We start from the raw sequence: 24,333 nt of genomic DNA on the forward strand, positions 1-24,333 counted from the left end.
GACAAAACAAGCTTTCTTTTCATCACACACAATCCCCGCAAAACCTAACCAGTTAGCAGTGGCGGCTCCTGTCTAAGAACTTTTTTAATCACAACTTGTATATTCTAACCACATTATACAGGGTGTCATTTTAATGGCGCCCACGGACCACAGATTCGTATAGAGGACATCAAAACAATCCTTTCTCAGTAACATTTTTCTCGTTGGTGCGTCGATGCGACGCTACAGCCGTTCAAGAAAGACCGTTTTGCCGCCTGGATGCTGGCAACCCAAAACAACATTTGATCGTATCTGTGACGTCATTTCCTGCGGCGAAACAGTGCACGACAGGATTGCAAGGAACACACAGATTTTGTGAAAAATGACAAACTACCAATCACATTATTAAAACGAAGCGAGAAACGCGTCCAGAAGACCGAACATCATAGCCTAACAGCCAGAAGATCAGCAGTCATCTCAGAGGAAGGGGGAAGTGAACCAACGATATGAGAAATGGTAAAAAACGTATTCAAAATGAAGTGTCAATATCGGATTTTGTCGGCCTACATGTCAATAACAACAACATGTGGCTGTTTACGCCCAGCTACATGTCAAATATTTGCAAAGCTTGTTGCAAGGTTGATATCTACAGGTTCGTGTCCAGATGCCTTGCGGTACCTTTGTGCTAATAACGATAGTATCCGAGGTTCACGTTGTTACATTACGGCTAAAACACGTACAACCACAGTAACAACGTAATGATGAATCGGTAACGAATATACTGCCCTGTTCACAGTTGCAAACTATTACGTGTGTATCCGGTGCATAAACACAGTCGTCGGAGAGCTTTTACTTACGTATATCCCTGTATTTTCAACCATTATTCCCACTTGCCTCATAATGCCCTGAATATACATCAGGGCCGCTGTTAGGGGCGTGCCACCGCACAGGACCTCGCGCTTCCAAATCAGTTATTTGCTCATTTTTTGTTCAAGCGCGATTGCACTCGAATAGAAGGAAGAAAAACATAATTGTTGTGAAAAGAAAAATGGCGTCATAACAAAGTTGTATTTCTGGTAACGGACAATTCTGTCCTTTTTCTTGTCAAGCCACCAGTGAAAATTTGCCGACAAGGAACAACGACCCATTTGTGACTCCAACTTTTCCTGCCTAATGTTCGACCATCATAAAATGGTTATTTGTCTGGAAACTGAGGCCCAACAAATTTGAGGGGCTTTTCCGCTCCGGGAAAAGACGAAAACAAGAGGCGGCATGAAAGATTTGAAGGTCCGCTGGGCTCTTTACTACAACTCCTCATGTTTACAACCGCAGCTTGGTGTCTTTGACGGCAAGATGAAACCGTCTACCGAGTGTCTGATACTAGTAGTGCAAAGCACGTAAGTCTCTTGTTCTCGAGAATAATGAGTAGGGGTGCGGATTTGTAGTCAGCAAGAACCTCAGAATCAAGTAAGGAAATATGCACCCAAAGGATAAACATTGCATTTCTGTTTTTTGGCCTGATCGTGGCGAAGATGATGAATGGTGGTTAGATGAAATTAGGGGAAAATTATTAAATAGATAAATTTAATCGTACCTATTACTGTGAAGAGGCTTCCCACGAAGTATACTGGTTAGCGGTCTAGAGTTTGCTGCGAGTGGTCCGCCCAGGTTCGATTCCCAGTACGAACATTCAAAATTTCGGTATTAACCCAGCATCATTTGAAAAGAAGCAATAACGGACTCCAGCCTCGAAAGCCAGAAAATAGCGGCGATGGGATTCGTTCCGCTCGCCACGGGCCACCCAAAGAAAAGCTGATTGGCAGGCTGTGCCCGACGGTTCTTGCGCCACGGAACGGAGTTGTTTGTAGCAGCAATACTGTGAAGAATTTCGAAATTATAAGTAGTTCAGTTCATTTGTTTCACTCCAATCATCTATTTTTTTAAATTCCTTCTATTAAAAAAAATATCTAATTCTCAAGAATGCACTCGCTCGAATCCTGACGTGGGCTTGGATGTTCCTTTGTGAGCGTCCTTTCTTCAATTTTTATAAGCTTCATTCATGCTCATCGTTACGATGTAACTAAAGAAGCAGAAAAATGACGTAAAATAAGAAAAGTAGGTATAAATATAGTTTGAGAGCAGTCCCATTGCTGGCACAATCAATGATTTGCCTATCACTTTTATGCACTGAAATGTGACTGTAGCATTTAAGTAAACCCCAGTTTGCAATATCATCATTGTGCTTTCATTTGAGCTTTTCTGCATGTAGAATAATTTCCCGATAATTTAGGCAAGCAATTCGCAACACAGGATTGGCGTCAATCTTTAGTCCTTATTTGGTGATATTCCAAGCACTTTAGATTGTAAATAGCTCTTGTATAGCACTCTCGTTAAAAATTGAACGGCAAATTTGCCTTCTCAATAGTTTTTCGCAACTTCTCGTCGGAAGGAAACATGTAAAACAATATCAGTTTTTAATATTGCGTTTTACTGTACTTAACGACAGTATGTCTCAAATTTAGATATGAAATGAAAATCCTACAAAAATAAATCGTAAGGAACACACGAATTTAACAACAAAAATTACACAAGATTATTTCACTTTCTAATCAGGGGTGTACTGTGTTTTCTTCCGCGGCCTTCCCCCCTCTGACGTCAAACTTTACAACTCCATCCATTTCGAAAAAGGGGCTTCAGAAATAGGCCTCTCAGGGCAGGCGGTGTGCAGATCAAAGGACCTTTGGTCGGCATATTGCCCCCGCAGATGAAATGGAAGTAAAGATCTGGAGATGTGAGTACTATATTTATATTGCCTCTCAAACCATCCCAGAGAAGGAACTTTCCAGATTTTACAACCATGCCGAAGTGTCAACAAATTTCAAGTCATTCATGTTTGACATAGTAGTGCCTGCGGGTGTGTAGAATCGCGATTATAGGAATGTCTATGGAACGGGACAAAATTTGTAAATTTCAATCTAGATCCCATAAGGTTAAAAAAGAAAGGAAAAGTAGGACACGTTTTTAAAACGTCAGAAGGGTGTCTTCGAAAAAACCTTGCTGTCTGTAAATAAAGGTTTCCATTTAAAATTTCGCCACGATAAACGGAAATAATGTAGATACACTTGACGTCAAGGGTTCTAGTGTTAGTGTTGATGGTGGTGAAACGGAGTGTGTTCGTGATATAGTCCAAGCCGTGTGTACCAGTGGCGGCGGTGACCTTAAATGTAGCTCGTCTGTGAACCAGGTGCCAAATGTAGGAGGAGTATGTTTCATGTTCATCTGAGCTAGGTGACAGATCGCCTCTGCTGTTAGATCTAGGTGAGTGGTCGTCAGTTTTAAATAGTTCCGAATTTGATTCAATCATTCAAAAAGGCCATATTCGCATCGTAAATCATGTTTTACCATATTAATGGCGATGATTGATATTTTTCACTTGGACATTATAAGCGTGTTACCATAGAATAGTTATGGTGTTACGCAAAATGTGGGAACGATCTACAGAAGGTAGGTGATGTACTCGAAGAGAAAAGATAAGATTTTCTGTTTTTGTTGTAAGCTGTTTGGAAAGAAGGGTGGGTTTTCATTGATTAGGTTGAGGTTTTTTAAGTCCACTTTATGCACAGTAAGGCTAATCGGGACTGGACATACAATTTAAAGTGGGATCCGAACCACTATGTGGAATTCCGTGCTGGCAAATGGAGGCTGCGATGATATACCATATATCAGAAAGTCAAATTCAATGCCTTAAAAAATGGACCGAATTTGAGAGTGCAGAAAAACGTAACTATTGATGAGCAACAGGGACTGTTGATTTCACAGGAATAGCAGTACTAGCGTGAGGTCTTGAAACGAATACTGTATGTCATTAAGTATTTGGCATAGCCTAATCTTGCATTACGGGGCCTGGGGCATAAACTGTTCGTGTAACTTATAATTATTATTATTAATCGATTTTTTTCCTTAGTCTGAAGCACAGGTTTCCTACAAAATCAAAATGTAAACACTATTACATTTTCATTTCGTTTTCTCCTTTTAATTCTGATGTACGTCGTTGCCTTATAATCAAGGGGTCCCGGGTTTGATACCAGGTGGAGGCACATGGCACAGTGGGCATAAAGTAGACTTAAAACAACAAATCAATTAATCAATCAATATGATGTACCCCTAGTATGACTTTCATTATATTTATTGCAAAACCGGGAATGTTCAATATCATATTGTTACTTTAACTAAAAAGTGGCAATATTTAATCATATCCAATAACATAATTGTTTCCTTTACTTTTCATTGAATTTTGAGACTGTAGTGAATTTGCATTTTTTCCATAAAATAATATTTTCATATATTTCATTCTATAAGTAAACAAACAATATATGTTAAGTATTTTTGATACAAATATTCGGAACACTATATTTGTGTAGTAGCTACTTTGTTTATGATTTCAGTAATTTTGGATATGTTTAAGTATGTCAAAATAAGATACGAATGCAGGCAGGCTATGCCAGATTAGTTACTTAATTGGAAGCACCAGCAACCTATGAACTCGTAAAAAACGCACACAAATTATTATTTTTATCTAGCGCGGTGTCGCATGGAGCGCGAGTCCTCGGGTGATTGCCTGCGTTGCCACCCCCTACGGCCGGCTCTGGCTGTCATGATCCCCTTTCCGTATTTAGTGCGTTTTCTGGCAGCAACAAAGGTAAATTTACAGTACATGGCTGCGAACACACAGGATGAAATATTTTCTTTCTAAAATAGGTCTCAGTCAGCAGTCATTAAGAAAAACTGGTTGCCAAATTTTAAATTTTATTAGTGCTAAACGGTGATACTGCGAACGCGCGCTCGTGCTTAACAATAGGTAATAATTACATAATTCTAATAACCAGGTTGGCGTTAGAGAAGAATTTTACGAGAAACGATATTTTAACATTACATAATACAAGGGCCTCGCTGATATAGTTCGCACAGGGCCTCGCGTTCCCTAACGGCGGCCCTGATATATATTATATTATGTGTTGCTTACCTTTGGAATTTTGAGTTCTTTCATTTCATTTCATTTCAGTCTGTCACACACAACTAGTATCAGAAGAACTAAGTGGATAGACTAAATTGTAGATGCCAACTTGGTAACTAGATTTGCAAATATTTGACATGCAAGCTGAGACAAAATTCGATATGACCACTTCCACTTGAATTCTATTTTCTTTCTACCATTTTTCGTATAGTTTGTTTACTCCCTGTTAGGTTACAGAACGTGTTTTCTCGTTTTGTTTTACGGTACATAATGTGGCTGCTTGTAACTGTTATTTTTCATTTTCACAGAATATGTGTGTTCCTGGCAACCCTGTAACGCATCGCTTCACGACTGGATATGACGTCACAAATGCTATCAAATGTTGTGTTGGGTTGCCAGCATTCAGGCGGCAAAACGGGCTTTTTTGAACGACGCTCCAACGAGAAAATGTTACTGAGAAAATTTGTTTATTTTGATCCTCTATACGTTTCCGTGGTCGCCATTAAAACACCCTGTATATACACAACGGTGTTTGGTAACATTTGTTTGATTGATTGGGCTTGTTTTCAAGTCCACTTAGAGTCGGGGCTTGACTTACAGTTTAAAGTGGGATCCACCGTAACACTGTGCCTCCGCCGGTTATCGAACCCTAGATCCCTTGATTACAAGGCGACGACGTTACCACTACGCCATCGGGGAGGACATGGCAACATTTGTGTTCAGCCCCTCTCTCCCTCTCTCTAGGTATGTGACTGTTTTTATTTTCCAAACAGGAACAGATCATCGTTCGAGTTGCCCATCTTTATTTCCCTTGCATGTTTACGCTAGCTTATCCTGTCCTTACAGCATTCGATCCATCAGAACAATCAGCGCCGTCTCTGGTGTATATTTACAAGATATGTTATTGGAACAGTCACGAGCTTCATTAGCCATTGGAGAAAATGAGGAAGGGCATTCGACTTTAACACTTTCCTGGTTTTATTTGCATTCGGGTACTTCACGTCGCTCTCCTACAACTTAACGGCTAATCGCTTCGATGATCATGAGTTTTGATAGGTGTAGAACAAACCCAATGTAACGTGCATACCCTGACTGGGAGTCGAATCCAGACTTTCGACACCGAACTCGTGAGAGGAACAGTCAAGCTGGTTTTCAACGAATCGACAGACTTTTGCGAGGGAAAAAAATGATACGAGTCAGTTCGAGCCAACCTTTCATTATTATTAAAAAGTTTCAAAACTACGTATATGTAGAAGAGGACATTAATGCATACCGTTCTTGCTTGTCTGTCTTTGTTTTCGTTTTATAACTGTTATTTTTGGCTCGGTGAGTATCGTAATATCGATTTTTCGTTCCTTTAGCTTTACTCTCACAATGTTTCTCCTTAGAATATTGAACCTTTCCACCGTGTTCCGCGTATTGCGATAAGAATGCACTTCTACAGTAGGTCAAAAATTGATCGCCCTCATTTTTTTTGCTGTAAAAGTTAGTCTTGCTTGCTTATGCGACAATCGATTGACAATGGTAGACTTGGCGAGCCTAGCAAAAGCTTGAGTTATCTACAACGGCTTCTATCAGTTGCGCAGTTGAATCTTAGTGTGCTGTAACAAGCCTAGCCGAAAAAAAACACCAGTTTGATAACGATGTTGTCCACTATGGTGTTAAGTGCTCGTCCAGTGCCTTTACGTATTCGAAATCAATGTAACGTTGATCCACGATAGAAAGTGATGATGATATAACACGCCTTGGAGAGATATGTCAGGAACTCACGTGTTATTTCCAAATGAAAAAGGTATGTTCCAGTTGTTCATAATGGATTTAATTTTAAATGTTTAGATATTTATATTACTTCATTAAAATGTATATAAAGGTTCAGCCAAGCACTTCCTTTCTTGATTTGCTACTGATTTACGCTGCTTAATTCTGCTGTTGCGTTAAACGGATGATTAAAATACGTTTATAAAGTGATAAACTGCAATATGTATATAATACCAAGACGGACCACTGTTCAATCGAAATTGAGAAAGAGACAAGTGTATGTAAAATCGAGACGAGACCGAGCCTGTAGTAAATTAGAATGTGTTTTTGTACTTATTATTTTGAGCCTCGAAACGAGATTGAGGCAATCTTTCTCGCGTGTGTCAAGTTTTATATCGTCTTGTTTCCGTACAATCCTTAATACCGACCTCCGTAATGTAGTGGTTAGGTTAGTGCATCTCGCCGCGAAACCAGGAGTTTTTGATTTGAATCTGACTGGAGCCTGGTTGTTTTCTTTGTCATCGTTCTTTCATCCATTCATCATTCCTACAAGGCAATGACGATTATATTTTTGTTTGGTAGAATGCCAATGCTTGTTCACATTGAAAAAGTAAGTAGTAGACTGGGATTGGGATGGTATCGAAAAGAGACTTGTCATCGTCTCGGTTTCGTCTTGCAAATTATTGCTACCATAAACAACATATACAGCGTGTTACAGCACAAACTTTCACAGCGTATGAATGTCATTAAGGCAAACAAACTTTTTTCGGTTTCACTTCTCGTTTTGACGCCACGAACCCTCGAAAGACGAAATTTTATCCTGAAAATGTATGCAACTGCGCATCACACGCTCACAATTGCAACTAATGGATTGGCATTGCAATCGCTACAAATAAAATTAAGCCTTTGAGTTATCTATAAATAATCAGATTAGTAGGTATATCCACTTTGTGCCTGTGTCTGTGAAGTCGTACAGCGAAGTAAACTTGGAGGTACATTTTTCAATATTGTACCAGTCTCGAATGGAGCCGAGAGTCTCGGACACTAAGTCTCGGTCTCATCTCGATTTTAGTGAAGTTTGTCTCGGTTCCGTAAATTATCTTTTATTCATGTAGAGTTAACACTCATAAACAACCATAGTCGAGTAAATGTTGATAGTTCTGTTTTTCAGTTGAACGCTACTACGTTCTGTAATTGTGAAATATAAATGAATGCCAGTAACTATTCATGTGGATGAGCAATTTATTAATTTTATCTTGCGGATAGAAATGCTTCTTCACATTAAACAATGTTATAAGTAACAGAAACATTCAAATATCGTTGCGTATTTTCATCAATACGCACGAACAAACAACTTCTGTCTCGAAATTTAAATTTATCAGCCTCAAATCCGTCTGTTTGTTACACAAATCGATGTCGGAAGAACCTTCGAGGAGGAGAGGGTTACGATTAATGTAGAACGTTTGTTATTAAATAACTGACGTTTCAGAAATTGTGTCAGAAGATCGCTTCAACCCTACAAAACACAATATTAAATATTGAGTTGGAATGGAAGGATAAAAGATAATACGTTGCTAGTTCGTATTTTTTTTGATTGTAAACAAAAACGTCAGGAATTACATCATTTTGAAATTGTTTTCGAAATCGATTCGAAGATTACTTAAATTATATCAGGATTTATATCTCATCCATTTTAATTTTCGTGGCTAACCTTTGAGCACATGTAAGCGAGTTTAATTCCATTGTTGGCTACCCAGACAGGTTTTCCGTGTTCTGTCTGTCAATCCAGACGAGGGTACCTTGAATGAAGATCACGGATGCTTCTTCCCATTTCCTTGTGACTTAAACCAATCTCTCTCTCAATTTTCACCCTCCAGTGGAAAACTAAATCCTGATAATTGAAATTATTTTTGTCCCAGATACCCATAGTAGGCCTCAAGAGCAGCCGCAAGGAGGAGGGGGGAGCAGAGGGAGCACTTGCCCCATGAAATATCTGGAAAAGTTCACATAATTCGAATGCTTAATTTGTAGCGATATTTTATTACAAATAATATTGTTTTCTGTGATTTAGAGACTGTAAGTTACAGCAATTAACTGCCATGCCCAAGAAAATAACGAGAGAACGTTTTCATCAAAGAGATTAGTATCATTTTGACTGCCCCTAACTAGGGGTCTGCGAGACGGAAAATTTTTGCTCGGAACGTCATTGGGAAGGGAAATTTTATAATTCCGACGTATGAGACTGAAAATTTTCGCCATTTCCCAACTAGGCTGGGAAATTTTCGAGAACTTCCGCAACTTCCCGACATGGTGAAAATGTCGAATTCTACACACTGGGTCCCTCTCAAGTGATTATTTTTGAACTTCTAGAATAAAAACTGTTAATTTGAAGAAATTTCAAGACATTTATAGGTCGGAAAATGCCAATCCTTTGGAATTTCGCGATTGTTCGGGACCCTGAAAAGTCAAGAAACCGTTTCCCGTAGTCGGGATATGACCTTGACAATCCACGCTCAATACATTAAATATTTTGTCCCTCAAAAAATGTTGTCCCCTCCCCTCCGCCTTTCCATTTTTTTCCTGTATAGCCTACCTGAGCGTCCTAGATGGCTTAATGGTAGCGCTGTCACATTGTAATCGAGGGGTCCCGGGATCGACCCACAGTGGATCGGATCCCGCTTTAAAGTAGGTCCAGTCCCGATTAGCCTATCTGAATATAAAGTGTACGTAAAACACTTCGACAAACTTTTCCTATTTATCTACGTTATGGGTGAGATCGAGCGTTACTCAACTTGGTGTTAACGGGATTATTCTTAGAGTAGAAATATTCATACGGTCATCAACGAACAAAGAACAAATTATCATCCGAGGGTGTCCTGAAATTGGAACAAAGGCTTACTTGTATCACTTTTATGTATTGTGGAATTGAAGAAACAATTGATAACTAAATCAGTTCTGTATGGGAGTGTAGAAAGATATCGCCGTGAAAAAGCGATGTGTTGGAGAGCTTAGGTAGGTGATAAGCAGCAACAAATAGATTGAAATGCTGATAACCGTCTTCGTTCAATGTTTTCCGGGTTTCTTGACCAGAATGGCGACGTGGGCGGTCGTTGACGCCATTGTTCGTCTGACTGCCACGCGGAAGACCCGGGTTCGATTCACAGTTCGGTGATTTCAGTGGGAACCTTTTCCGACAATTTCCGTGCACCTACAAAAAGCGGCTCTGGGGCCCACTCAGCCTCCAATCAATGGATACCTGGAAGCAAGCCAGGAGCAAAGGCGGAAGAGCGTGGTACTGTTTACATCACCTCCACTATGGCAAAGTTCGAGAATTCATGGACCCCTACTTTCACATCTACGTGCCTTCATGGCACTTATTTGAAATATTCTAATGTGCACCTCCGGTTTGGCTAATCACAGTCATATAAGTTAATGATTTATAGCGCTGTCATTATTAAAAATTATTATTATTATTTATTATTCCAGTTAAATATTAACAATATTTGCGTTACGTCTTCCTGCTTTGTTTTCAACTTTAAATCTCTCTCGTGCTCGGTGGCGGATTAGCGTCATCCCTTTCTGGGAGCAGATAATTGTGTATTTAGCTGTCACCCTTTAGGTTCAATGAAGATTTACCGTTGGTTTTAGACGTCTCAAGAGATCGCCTTTTAAAACAAATGGAGTAAGCGATCGCTATTTAGTCTTATGCTAATTAACGACTTGTTATTTTTAGACCTCTCTGGGGTGATCGTTTAGTTTTAGACATTCGTTAAGACTAAGGAAGGTGAATGTATGCACTCTTGTGCTAATTGCCGATGTGTTAGCTTCCTTACCTCTCCTCTCCCCTTAATCTACTTGAACACATGCCTTATCCAAAGTACAAATAAGAAAATATTCTATTTCTTGTAGAAAATGTACTCTTTTTTTAATGCACATCAAAACGTAATTTAAAATATCTTTAAAAATTGAAAACAATCTGGTTATTGGCCTCCACGATGACATAGTGGCAACGTCGTCGCCTTGAAGGCAAAGGGTCCCAGGTTCCATACCTGGTGGAAGCCCGTATAATGGTTCGGATTGCACTTTGAACTGTAGATCCAGTCCCAATTAGCCTATCTGTGCATAAATTGGACTTAAAACACAAACTCAATAATTCAATTTGCTTAGATATTATGCAGAAAGTTGTTCGAAAATACAAATTTTTGTGGCATCAATGGAAAATACGACATTATCTGCAGGTGAGGGGGGGGGGGTGGTTGCTGTGAATCATAACCCCATTAGCTTAGCCATGGTGGTCTAGTCGGTGAGGTCGGAAATTTTCCTGCCTTGTCCCTGCATAAAGTGTATCTGGGGCTCACCCAGCCTCAAATTATTGGGTACCTGGTGGCAACCCTGGGGGTTAAAGGTAGCTGGAGCATGATGCTAATCACATCACCTACAAAGTGGTCGCGATTGGGAATGTGTGTGGCCCTACCCCAACATCACCTAAATGTGCCTTCATGGCATGGTGCTATATGCACGGGAAACTTTATCTTACCAGTGGGTTAAATTTTCTTTCAAATGTGTGTATCTTTCATCATCTTGTATAACAAGAATGTTTCTGGAACAGCTACAGAACTGCCTTTGTCCCCCACTTATAAAGTTCGTAAATATCAAGTAACATAGGATTCAGTTCCAAAATTCTGTCTGTTGTACATCAATTAGCATTACATTGATTGTTCTTCATCATCATCACTGTTGTTTATGATTTTTTTGAATTTTTCTTTTCATTTTATTTTTCACAATTTTTGACATCCTCTATTGTTACAGCTAAGGAAAGAAATATGTGATTGTTGTTAAATCAATTTCACATTTACTTGACAGAACATTTTCTGTGATTTTGCATTTAGCCTTTATACGATGCTATCATTGCACATTTAACAGAAGTCTTGAATGTGTTTGTATGCTTCCTTGGCCCACATTCCTTACATCAATGTGTGGAACATATTTGCTTTTCATGTTTGTGTTTCTATTTATTGCCTTTTTATTTTGTGACTGTTGTATTTGGAAGTGGCTATTTTTTTCTTTCTTTACAGATCAGGATAATTTCCCAATTATCATTGGAATAACAATATCAGTGTCGATTATAATCCTGATTGCCGTATTAGTATTTTTGATAAGGAGGCGGCGAATGGGACAATGTGCAAGAAAAGCTATGGAATCTCGTGCAAATGACAATCTTTCATTGCCTGATAGTGTTATAGATACAAGGTAAGCACAACAATTATGTTTTCCTCTCTTATTAATATTTGCGATGATATTTCACTGCTTCAAAAAAAACAGTGAAATAACCAAATCATTGGGGCTTAGGTGCAGTGCATGTCATGATTTTGCCCCAATGCCATGACCCCAGCAATAATATTTTTTGTGCTGTGAGGATGGTATTGCAATTTTGCATTCTAATGGTAGTAAAATATGGAAACAAATGTTATTTCTGAGTTAAAAAGAATAATGAATGCGTGCAACTTTCCCCTTGCACTGCCAGTTTTTACATCACTGGAATAAATGCCTTTTTAACAAAATTTTGAGATCATTAAATAATACCTCCTTTCTAGTGTCTAGCATGGTCAGAAATGGCATCAATCAAAATTTGGCATTTCCTTCAGTTCATTATAAACAATTTGCTAATATTCTGTAGAATAAATTTATATATTTGAACTTCATTAACTCAAGATTAATATTAAATTCAGCATTATGAGCCAAGTATTGCTTAAGGGAATGGTCAAATTGTCATTGATAATTTTTATCATCCATTTTCTTCAGAAAATAGTATTTAAATTGGCATTAGAATGTCAGATGCTTTTGCTCTCTCTTAACTTTCAAGTAAGATGTATTCATTGTGAAATGTATTGATAAAATCCTTTTCTTTTTTAGCCGTCCAGTGAAATTAAAGGATTTTGCAGAACATTATAGAATCATGTCTGCTGATTCTGATTTCCGATTCTCAGAAGAATTTGAAGAGTTGAAACATGTTGGAAGAGATCAACTATGTACTGCAGCAGATCTTCCAGTGAACAGACCGAAAAATCGATTTACGAATATATTGCCATACGACCATTCACGATTCAAATTGCAGCCTGTTGATGATGAGGAAGGAAGTGATTATATAAATGCCAATTATGTACCTGTAAGTAACAAGTACAGTATAAGTTATGCATAAACCCTTCTTTCACACTTATTTTGGTTTATCTTTATTGAGTCACAATTGTACCTGTAACTTCATAGTAGTTTCAATGAAGTATAATTTTTACTATGTACCAAGGATGACAATAAGCAAACATTGAATTTATATGAAAGAGAAAAGGCATTCCCTTATGTTATGTGAATGGTTACACAATATATATTTTTCTGCAATTTGCATGAAATTCTAGGGCTCTCTTCAAGTTGTCCTTTCATCAAAACTAGTTGAAACAAATGTCAGAGATGCACCATAAGAGTGCTGTGCCTGTTTCATTGCAACATTAATTTTTGAACTCATTATGTCTTGTGTAAGCCATGACCTTCTTCATCCTTTACATATTCCAGTTTCTGACTGGGTCAGCATAGAAGTCAAACCTGTGCATCTTCTTTTCCTTCACCGTTCCTCTCTTTCCAATATATTCCAATCATGCCATCTTCTCGGAACATTCTCCATTATCTGTTCTTTCCACTGACATCATGGTCTTTCCCCTGGCCTATTCCATGCTTCTTGTCCCCTCACCAGAAGTCTTTCTTGCCCATCCTCCTCCTATGCCCGAACCAATTCAGGTCTATTATCTCCTGCAGCTTTACTACCCCCAATCTCTGTAAAATCTCTTCCCTTATTTTGTCTTTTCAGGTTCTGCATCTTGCTTCTGTTCTGTTTCTTCATTGCCTCTGACTGTGCTCCATGTATAATTAATAGTATGTACTATGAGTACGTTGCAATTCCAGTGAAAAATGCAGGTTTGACTAGGACTTGAAACTTGGGTATATGGCATACTGTGCTGTTGCTATACCAACTGAGCTACCAAGCCAGCTCTGGTTTCACCTGATTTTTCGCTGTTGACGTTGTCCCTGTGTGAAATTGTCTGTTGGTGCTACTGCAATGGGATCTCTTGCCTTTGAAATACTGAAGATGTTGACAGTGCCTATTTCCTCCCAGTGATGAATTACCTTTTAACTGGAATTTCTATGTAGTACCATACATAGGTATGCGCAGACCCTCTGATTCAGTCGGAGAAAGAAAACCTAATTCCTTCATGCTATTTTTTATTGTACGAAAGGGTACTAAACAGGGGCGTATATAGTATGTGTCCAGACCCACCAAAAATCACTCTGTTAGAAGAATTCCAGCTTCCATGACACAAAGTTCTGTTTCCCTGCCCCCTTTATTTTCCTTATTTGTAGTTCAGACTAATTTGCATATAAACATGATGCGGTACAGCAGATTCAAAACAACTACGCATAATTTATTCATTTCCAATGTCTGACCAATTTATTCTGCGACCACATACACACATAACACAACTAGGCTAACGAATAGAATGCATGAGTCTTAATAACAAGTAATTTGCTGGAGAATGAAGTGAGATAGTTCAATTACATAGGAAATAAACTTGCCATAATTGCTTGAACTTTTGTCGGCTTGAAAATTCTTTATTTTTTAAAGATAATAATATTGTTTAATAACAATAATAAGATTTCTCTACACTAAATTTCTAAGTAAGAGTATTAGGAGGGGCAACTGCTTCCCCCTTGCCCTCATGTGCATGCCTATGGTACCATACTACAGCTCCTGTGTGAGCCAAATTGTAAGGTAATGTACATAGTATGTGTTGTATATTACATTCTTGAATTCCATAGGAATATCCTTGTTCCATATTAGCCTCTTTACACTTCAATAGAACCTGTTGTTCTCTACTGTTTACCTCCTCATTTATTCTCCAGTGTCCTTCACCACTACCAACTGTAATTTTCCCAGCCTTATAAGGTTCAATTATTATGTTCTTCCAGGGCTTCAATTCTCCAAGAGAATTCATCGTAACTCAGGGACCACTGCACTCAACCCGTGATGACTTCTGGCGAATGTGCTGGGAGAGTAACTCACGTGCAATAGTTATGTTAACACGCTGCATTGAAAAGGGAAGGGAAAAATGTGATAGATACTGGCCCTATGATACTCAACCAGCGTATTATGGTGATATCCAAGTCACAATGCTCAATGAAAGTCATTATCCTGATTGGAATGTATCAGAGTTCAGGATGTGCAGGGTATGTATAGATTGGTAATAAGAAAATTAAAGTAAAGGAGTGTGCTGTTGTATTCTTTTAATGAATGGTTTAAATATTAAAGACCAATCTATTGGTACAATACTTTTGCAGTGAAAAGATCATGTGAGGGTCGAGGGATGTCTGTGGGGAGATTTGTATGTAAGTTGTGTGGCAGGAGGAGAATAAGAAACAATACATGTATTGTATTACCAGTCTATCTTTATTTAATTAGAATAACATATTGAAGTAAATAGAAAGCATGCAATATGTGTGATACTAATCCATGACTTCACACATTCTTCTTTGATGTTGAGAATAAGGTGGTTAAATTTATAAGAAATATGAATCATAGTTTTTGATTAATTAATTATTATTGTTGTGTAAATTTAAAATTCCACAATTAAAATTAAACAGTTAGAGTATCATTAATGGCAGAGGGATTGAAACCCATTGGAACTTTGTACCTTATTCACATTGTATTTTATTTTAATTGTGTTTAGCTGTAACATATATCGTTGCACCAATGCCAATGTGCACATTTTGACTTTTCACCTAGTTCATTTTATGACTATTTTTTTAATTGATAAATTCCTGTGCTAACTTACATGAGCTAATAAATAGCCATAAGTAGGTACATCTTTTACTGAAGACACAATTTATCCAAATGTAAAACTTGTTTTGTCCAGGATCTTAAATGTTAAAATCCTTTTTCTCAAAAGTAAGATTTAGCACATTCATGGTTTTGGCATTAGTGCAACAATATATATTAAATTGCAATTACATTTTTAAAAATGAGGTCAAGAGGGAAATGCAGAGACTGGTATGTGTGCTGTCACATGTGTTGCACATGGATTAATTGTGTAGGCTCTAGAAAATTTGCTCATAAGCCAGCACAAGTTAATAATTTTGATAATTTGCATTGGAAGTGTTTAAAATTGATACATAGAGTTAATATAACACCATTAAGCCTTGTTTCCATGATTATGAAAAACTTTTGTACTTGATACAGAGTCTGATGAAGACCTTGCTAGAAGGTTGAAACGTTACGTTTTAGTTTATGTTTTTAATAAAATAAATTACTGCCTTGGTCAGCATATTTAGTTTTTTCAGAGTTAATATGTAAGATGATGCTTAATAGAGACTATAGTAATTAATGATCTAAGTTTGTTTATGTGGGATATTTTCTCTAGAATTACCTATTCTTTCAGGGTGACACATCTAGAATAATTCGTCATTTCCATTTCACAACATGGCCAGATTTTGGTGTTCCAGATCCACCACAGACTCTTGTACGATTTGTCAGGGCTTTCAGGGAACGTGTAGGGCCTGAACAAAGGCCAATTGTTGTCCATTGCAGGTATTTTGTGATTCACTTTACACTTTGTAGATTGAAACTCTTATATGTTAAAGTGCTCTGAGAAGTAATTTATGTGTATATGTGCTTGCATGCAACTAGTACTGGTACTTCATTTGAACAGTATTTAATGCCTATCTTTTCTCAAACCAAACTTAAGTTTTTCTATACGAAAGCTCTCAAAGTAACTAATGTTTAATAATGCAAGAACACATCTTGAAGGCCAATATCGATAGAGTACCAATTAATCTGTCCTATCCCAAATACATAGATATGAATATTTTTCATAAAAATTTGGTAAAGTATATTTGCCCAGAAACTGAAACGACAGGGGTTCAACTATCACTTCAGATGGAAGCTATTTTAGATCTCCAGAAAGTGGTAAAGGGCATGAGTTGGTCAGTTTCAGTGATCAAGTGCAGGTGGATAAACAGGCTGGACTCCTTAATATTGGCAGTCGGGGCAAGACCAGGAGTGGTCAAATCCTATACAAATACAATTCACCAGTAAGATAGAGCTTTCAGACCTAAGTGACAGGGGACAAATGACACCTGTTAGTTGGAAGTGAACTGTTAGAAATCAATGCAACCTTAATCAATGACCTGAAGCAACATGACAAGCTGCACGTATTGCTTGGACTTGGTCATTTTCTTAATATTATGCATTGTGTCGCCTTGGTCCGTTAGTAGCACGTGCATTATGAATGCTTCCTTATAGAGTGAAGCAAGGAGCATGTGTTGATTGTCATTTTAATGCAAAAACCCATATCGCTTGTCTGAAAACTCCCTAAAAGATGGTCTGGTTAGTGGAGCGGAGACCAGGATTGGTCAACTCTGCTGTAATAATAAGTACATGTAAAAATATTGATCTAGAGGAGGAAGGGTGGAACACCATGTTTGATTGCCTGGTTTTCTCTCAAAACTGCAATCAAGGAGAATGCTAGACCCAATTGCTGGGTATCTTCTTGATATCCAACATTGGGTGGCTCCTACAAGACCTCCGGTAATGACAATTAGGAACAAACACCCTTCCTCCTAACATCATGTAAGATGATTATAATTTACATACAATAAATGTGAAGTTTCTTGAATATGTTTGTTTGTTGCACCCATAAGAACCAACAAAGAATATGATATGTCCCAGTATGCACCCTCCCTCGGTATACATACCCCTAGACATGTAATTTGATTTGCTTCTGTTTGAACAAGAATAGGTCTGGGTGCAAGACTCGGTTAGACTACTTACAACCTGTGTATGCATTTGAACTGTTTAATTTGAGAATTCTAAGTTTATGCTTGCTTTTTTTACAGTGCTGGTGTTGGTCGCTCAGGCACTTTCATAGCATTGGACCGAATATTGCAACAATTAAAGAAAGTTGACTATGTAGATATATTTGGAATTGTGTATGCTATGCGTAAAGAACGTGTATGGATGGTCCAGACCGAACAGCAATATATATGTATTCATCAGTGCCTTTTAGCTGTTCTTGAGGGCAAAGAAAATGACATGATACCTCGAGAAATTCATGAGAATGAAGGCTTTGAAGGTAAGTGGAGCTTTAACATTTTTTTTTCTGAACTTGTTAATTGAATAAAATTTATTTTTAAAAAAATACAAAATTATTCTTCCCCCAGAAAATTTATTTTTCAATTCAGTTGAAGTATGGTGCTGATCATATCACTCCCACTAAGATTAAGATTGAGAATGTGTAGCCCTACCTACACACTTGTTATGCAACCCCATGTCACAGTGCACTGAACAAGGAAAGCATATTTTTGACAGATACTCGCATTAGTAGTAGCTAATAATTATAATAGTGTATCAGTCTATGAATAAAATTACCAGTAATTTTAATTATACATTATTTCTATAAACATTCTATAATGGAATGCACAATTATTATTTTCTTATTAATCTTATAAATATGACCTACTTTTGTAAACTAAATTTCTAATATGAAGTTGCCGGCCCCCGTGGCAGAGTGGTTAGCACATCATGCTACGATGCCAGGGATCCTGGGTTCGAATCCCGGCCTGCATATGGATGTTTGTGAGTATCCATTCGTCAATTTCATCATGCCATCACTCATTCCCATCTTCACAAATTAGCGCCAAAAGTGGCACCAAAAAGTGAAGTAAAATGAAGCAAATCAATCAATCTAATATGAAGGTTTTTTTTCTAAGTCAAAACCCATTAGGCTCATGCTAACATTCCTTTCTTATGGAGGTGCATGAATGATTTTGATTCTTTATGAAATGTTCGCTGTTTATAATGGACCAGTACATTATTGATAAATTTTGTATTAGTATTTGATCAAAGCAAAACTCTGTGGAACAACAACCCTTTGAAGTCCAAGCCCTGCCAGGTTGGATCATGTCCCATCATCATTTTCTGCCTCTTGAGAGACAAGTCCTCTAATGTTACTTTCAAACACCCCTCCCGTCCCTGACAATTGTCCTCATGAAGCTGGGTCAACACACCAATATTTTGGAGCTCCCACCTGGGATTGGAATCAGAACATTCGCACCAAAGGTGAGATCAGTAGCCATTGGACTGTGCAGAAACTGGTCATAATCAGTAAAAATTAATGACAAGATTTTTTCATAATCATAGAAACTTGAGAGGAAGTATCGTATCATACATGCTACATGCTGCATTTGTGCACCACCACCGCACACAAGTTGCACTTTATTTTAAAACTAACACTAAATTTTGAGACTTATTATTGTGCTGCAAGTGGCCATGTCTTGATTTCCATGATCATTTCAATATGACTTCCCAGTTTGCTGCCAAGGGTGCTCAGGTTTGATTCTCATTACGAGAAAATTTCAGTAATGTAGATTCCTCTTAAAGCTGTAGGTCTAATGCATTTTACTATTGTTATACAATACTATTGATGTATATTAGAAAGTTAAATTTGCAGCTGCGGGCTGAACTGGCCATAATTTCAATTTTTATGTTGTTGATTTTAAACTTCTTCAACTTACAATAAATACAGGTAGATAAACTGATTATTGCCACATAAAAAGTTGAAAGAAGGAAGCTACACTGCCACAATAAATGTGTTTTTACTTGCTTTAACTGTAACTTAGTTGCCATTCATATTTGTCTGGTTGTTAACATGGATGTTTTGTGTTTGTTTTCTCATGTGTTTCATCAATTCATCACCCGTCTTCATAGTTACTCTTGCGTAGAAAGGTGAAAAAAAAATCTGTAAAATAACCAGATTCTTATTGCAAAATTAAAACGTGACCATAAACAGGAAACAAATCTTGTCCAGATCATGAAATTAGTTATACAGAGTTGGATGGCAAATAGTGGGTTTGTTTTATTTTATCATTAAGCTTAAGGCATATCTACAGTAGGAATCACGAACCTTACAACCCTCTGTAAACAAACCGTCTCACTTCGAGTAACGTATCACACCGCATCAGCTGTTCATGAATGGTGTGGCTATCACATGCTGTTCACTCGCATTTCACCAGACTTTTAATTTTACATAACATGGAAAAACTTATTCCTATTTTAACTGATAGATCTACACATTGAAGTATGTGTATTTTCGAGACGTGATTAAATGCGTGTTCTTTTTGAAGAATGAACATATTTTTGTACGCCAAAAGATCCCCCTTCCTCCTCCTCTCTCTCATTATGACAGCGCCAAAGTAAAACAAGAGTGAGAGAGTCCTATCATAAAATTCAATCCTTTTGGTTTTGTTGCTCCCCCTTCCACCAAATTATTGCCCAACATTGTTGACATGCAGACTATTGTTTTGTCTTTTGTGCAACAAATATACAGCCAGTTTTAGTGGAAGCTAAACAAAGATAAGCCGAGGAATAAAAAGAGATGGTTTATCTTTCTGTTTCTCATGCACTGGAAAACAAGACGATGATAATAAGCACATTATTTATAATACCCACGCCTCAAGCAAGTAATGTATTTTCTTACCTTGATTCCGCAGTTCCTTTTTGAACTGGAGGCATTTTCGGCACCAGAAAACAATATCGTCCCTGTCAATGAGTGCCGTCTGTCAAATTTGCTTCCCTAAAATGAACTCAACGTGCCAAAGAAGTGATTTAACGTCAACCACTAAAAAGGAGAGATCGTCATCATCACTATTAATATCCTCCAATATCTTCCCCACAGTGGACAGTTCTTTGATTAAAAAAATACGAATGCACTTTGCTCCATATTGCGCTTATCTCAAGATCAGTGTACTTGTTTATGGGAGCAACAATGTGTTTCTTCGGGGGACTCAACTTGACTGGTCGTTTTCCTTTCTTTCACCACATTGAAAACACAAAATGCAGACACACACACAACTACACTCAGACACCAACTTCACTGGTTTCTAAGGATACCACTGACACAATGTCACATAAACGTAAGAACAATCTGCTTCTCGCCACTTTTCAAACGGCTGTTTTTCAGAAAGAAACTGAGGACATGGAGACCTTCCTGCATGTATGGAAGTCGCCATGTTCGAAACTTGCGCTATTTTCTTCCTGCACACGTGATCGGTTGTAATTTATACAATCATCACGTATTATTATTATAAACAGAAGCCTTTAATGAAAATCTAGTTAAAAATGTATAATCCAATGTAATTTACACGTTTTTCTTGCATTAGCATACGTTTATAGAACGGACTACATGCTGCGGAAGAAATTGGTTATTAGGCTCTTGCCAACCTCAATACTTCTCACTAAATCAAGTTCAGAAACGCAAGTGGTATGTCGAACGTCGGCATATAATAGTGTGATTTCACATTGTCAGGGAGGATGATGTTGCGGAATGGGGGTGGGGGGCAGAGGAGCCTATCACTAATCAAGAAGTGTTCACCAGAATACTTTTGCGGGTGAAGGAGGGCGAGGCGTGATGATGAGGGTGAGGGCAGGTCGTGAGGGTGGAAGATGTTGATTGAAAATGAACACCTCTCAACAAGAGAGAAGAAAATGTAACAATATTTAAAAATTCACCCCCAAATATGCATTCTATTTTATGTAGGGTACAATAAAATGTGACTGCATCAAAATATTTCTGCATCGTACCGTCTTCTTTCCCCACTTTTTTGACAGCGACAATGCTTCACTAAGTTGCCGTTTCAGTTTCCCTTGGTGTTTTTGCTGCATAACCCAGCATTTTCGAACGGGCTGAAATGAACATACGAGTTTTTGGATGATGTAACTTTAGAGACGTTGAAGTACACTCTGGAGGATACTGGAATGTGCGACATTGAGGTGTAGATCGACCACGTTGTGACACGCACATTTATCATTAGTTACTGAGACGATGAAGACGATTCAAGGGTACTTTCAAACACCAAATAAATTTAATAAAGAAACCTGGTTTTAAAGACGTAATTTATGCAAATTATGCCAATGTGTCACCTTCTTCTAGCAAGGTTTATTTTTTTTAGTAAAAGATTAGACAAAAATTAATCCTTTGGTATGGAACCTTCTTACCTCCTGGGGGATAAGATGAAAATTTTGTATTTGATTGTTGTTGTTTAGTGTCGCTTTTCTTCCACTTTTGGCTAATCCCAATGATGAGGATGAGTGATCATTAGATGAAATTGATGATGGGACACTCACAAATAACACCCATGGCCATGCCGAAATTCAAACCAGGGAACTTCGGTGGCGAGTCCGAAAGTCGGCCACCAGGCAAGATCCACATATCGATTTTTCATTTTTACATGCGTACATTTACTTCCAACAGTTCTTCAGTGAAACACTGCTTATTCCGCGTCGGTTGACAAATGGAATGTCTTTGCACCTTGTAGGCTATGTGGATTATTTTATGTTCATAAGTTTGCAACACTGTTAGGGTACACGTGCTTTTGTTTACAGAAGGTCTTAAGTTCTATGATTTCCACTTTAGTGTCGATTATGACAATTGGCACAATATTCCCCCTCCTCCCCCCCAAAAAAAACTTCAGTTAAAACTTATTAGATGATAGAGTAAATTTTGAGACTGACTTCTTCAAAACCAAATTTTGTTGCATGCTGACAAGAAGTTGCAAACCCTCTGGAACTGTATTGGTATTTCTATTGCTATGTTTGCACACAGGTGTTTCTAATTTCATTGTGACATTTTTGTAGGAAAGAATAAAAGTATGGACACCTCCATAGATTCAACGCTTGGTGAGAAGCAAAGATGATAAATGATGGGAAACAAGAACACAAACTGTATACATTCTAGGGTAAAAGAAATCAAAGCTCTAAGCACACAAATAATGCATCAGTGGCATATGTAATTTCATAGTGTCTTGTCCAAGTACTAACATAATCTGTTTGCATTGTATGGATGTGATTGTTTGCTTTATTACTAACATTTGAAGAAAGACTTTGAGTCTGTAGTACTCTTTATAATGAAAACTTATTTGAATACTTGAAATAATTAAATAGTTTATATTATCATGTAAGTACCTAGTTTTCAATGAGAAATACAGGTGGATAGTGATAATGACTTTAATTCTTCCTTACAGTGTGAACTCTAGTGACAAAGATGACTTTGTTTATCATGATACATTATTCTCATAGAAGTAATTATTGATTTCAATTTAGCTTTATGTATATCAAGTAATACCAATTCATTTGTCAATTTATTTCAAATAATCAATGTAGAAAATTACGATTTGTGGGTTCAAGATATAAAATGCACAATAGCAGAAACTCTTAATTGCATATTCAATACTGAGTGGAGGCACATAGTGTTTTGGACCCCACTTTAAAACTGTAGGTCCAGTTCCGATTAGCCTATATGTGCATAAAGTGATCATAAAACAAAATTTGAATTCTTAACTGTATTGAAATAGTATTGTTACCAACATAATATGCTCTCCAAGACTACAATGTAAACTCGTAAAGCAAAGCTAAAGTGTGATAAACACCATAAATATAATCTTACATTTGAATTATCTTGATTTTTATTAAGAAAAGCCTGGAATTATACTTGAATTTTGTCTTGGCACTATGGTAGCCATGCAAAAATTAATAGTTTGTGTAGCGTCAGTTTTGTTATGCAGTGGTGTATGCTCCATGTTACCATGTTTACTGCCGGTATACCAACTTTTCTGTTACCATGTTTACTGCTGGTATACCAACTTTTCTCATGTATTTCTTATACATTTAGATTTAATATATGGGAAATCACACATTATATATTATGTGAACTATTAAAACAAGCTTTTAAACACAAATGTAAGTAAACTATTTAAAGAACTTAAAGACTGGTTTATGTACGCCACTGATTGTTCTCCATTGATGACCGTTTTCTTCCCGATTGTACAGTCGCAGACATTTCTAGGTTGTAGTGATAGCATTGAAAGTCAATGGAGTTGTTACAATCCAGAATTGTCCATAGCGATCCATGGGGAGGGCAACACTGGAAACTGCATAGGTGGGAGAAAACTATTTTTCCTTTCTGTTTCTGTACCACACTTGTCAGAGGCAGTATTGCTACATGGAAATAAAATTCTCCTTGGTGGAGAGAAATCCATGTCCAATTTTCTTTGAAAATGGAAATTTTATGAAAAATACTGAAATTACAGAAAATTTGAAGTTGTTGGACTCCTGTTTTTGTTTAACTTGCATGCTTGCATTGGTGTTTTATTTCTATTATATCTAATTATTCTAGATGAGGTGTATAAAAATATGTATGCAATAAATAAGAATTGTGCTAACCAAGTCAAATTTTCAAGATACACCACTACTGTTATGTAGTTTTATTGTTGCTATTGTTGGTAGCATACATGGGCATTGAGATGGGTCAGTCGGTCCCTTCATTCTGGAAATTGACATTACAGATAAAAATTCAAAACTAAGAATGAAAGCAGGTTACCAAATTATACATTGCCCCATGAGAGTGTTTTAAATCCTAAAATGAGGTTTTCATGTGAGAGGACACACGACAAAATTTTGTGACATAAAATCCCAAATATTTTAAAAGATT

General features: G+C 37.5%; 1 protein-coding gene across 3 annotated transcripts in view; it reads left to right on the forward strand.

Moving 5' to 3' along the window:
• Positions 1 to 24,333, forward strand: part of Ptp10D (Protein tyrosine phosphatase 10D) — a 203,349-nt gene that overhangs the window by 173,014 nt on the left and 6,002 nt on the right. For 2 of the 3 annotated variants that reach the window (XM_083119396.1, XM_083119398.1), the window contains 6 exons: positions 11,827 to 12,001; positions 12,665 to 12,917; positions 14,765 to 15,022; positions 16,231 to 16,379; positions 17,687 to 17,922; positions 22,482 to 22,582. In XM_083119396.1, coding sequence (XP_082975522.1) covers positions 11,827 to 12,001; positions 12,665 to 12,917; positions 14,765 to 15,022; positions 16,231 to 16,379; positions 17,687 to 17,922; positions 22,482 to 22,540 — 1,130 coding nt within the window. In that variant the 3' untranslated portion in view covers positions 22,541 to 22,582. The remainder of the gene's footprint in view (positions 1 to 11,826; positions 12,002 to 12,664; positions 12,918 to 14,764; positions 15,023 to 16,230; positions 16,380 to 17,686; positions 17,923 to 22,481; positions 22,583 to 24,333) is intronic. The other variant, XM_083119397.1, reaches the window with a different exon arrangement.

The sequence above is a fragment of the Lepisma saccharinum genome, chromosome 3, assembly GCF_977018435.1.
Source record: "Lepisma saccharinum chromosome 3, izLepSacc3.1, whole genome shotgun sequence".
NCBI classification, from domain to species: Eukaryota; Metazoa; Arthropoda; class Insecta; order Zygentoma; family Lepismatidae; genus Lepisma; species Lepisma saccharinum.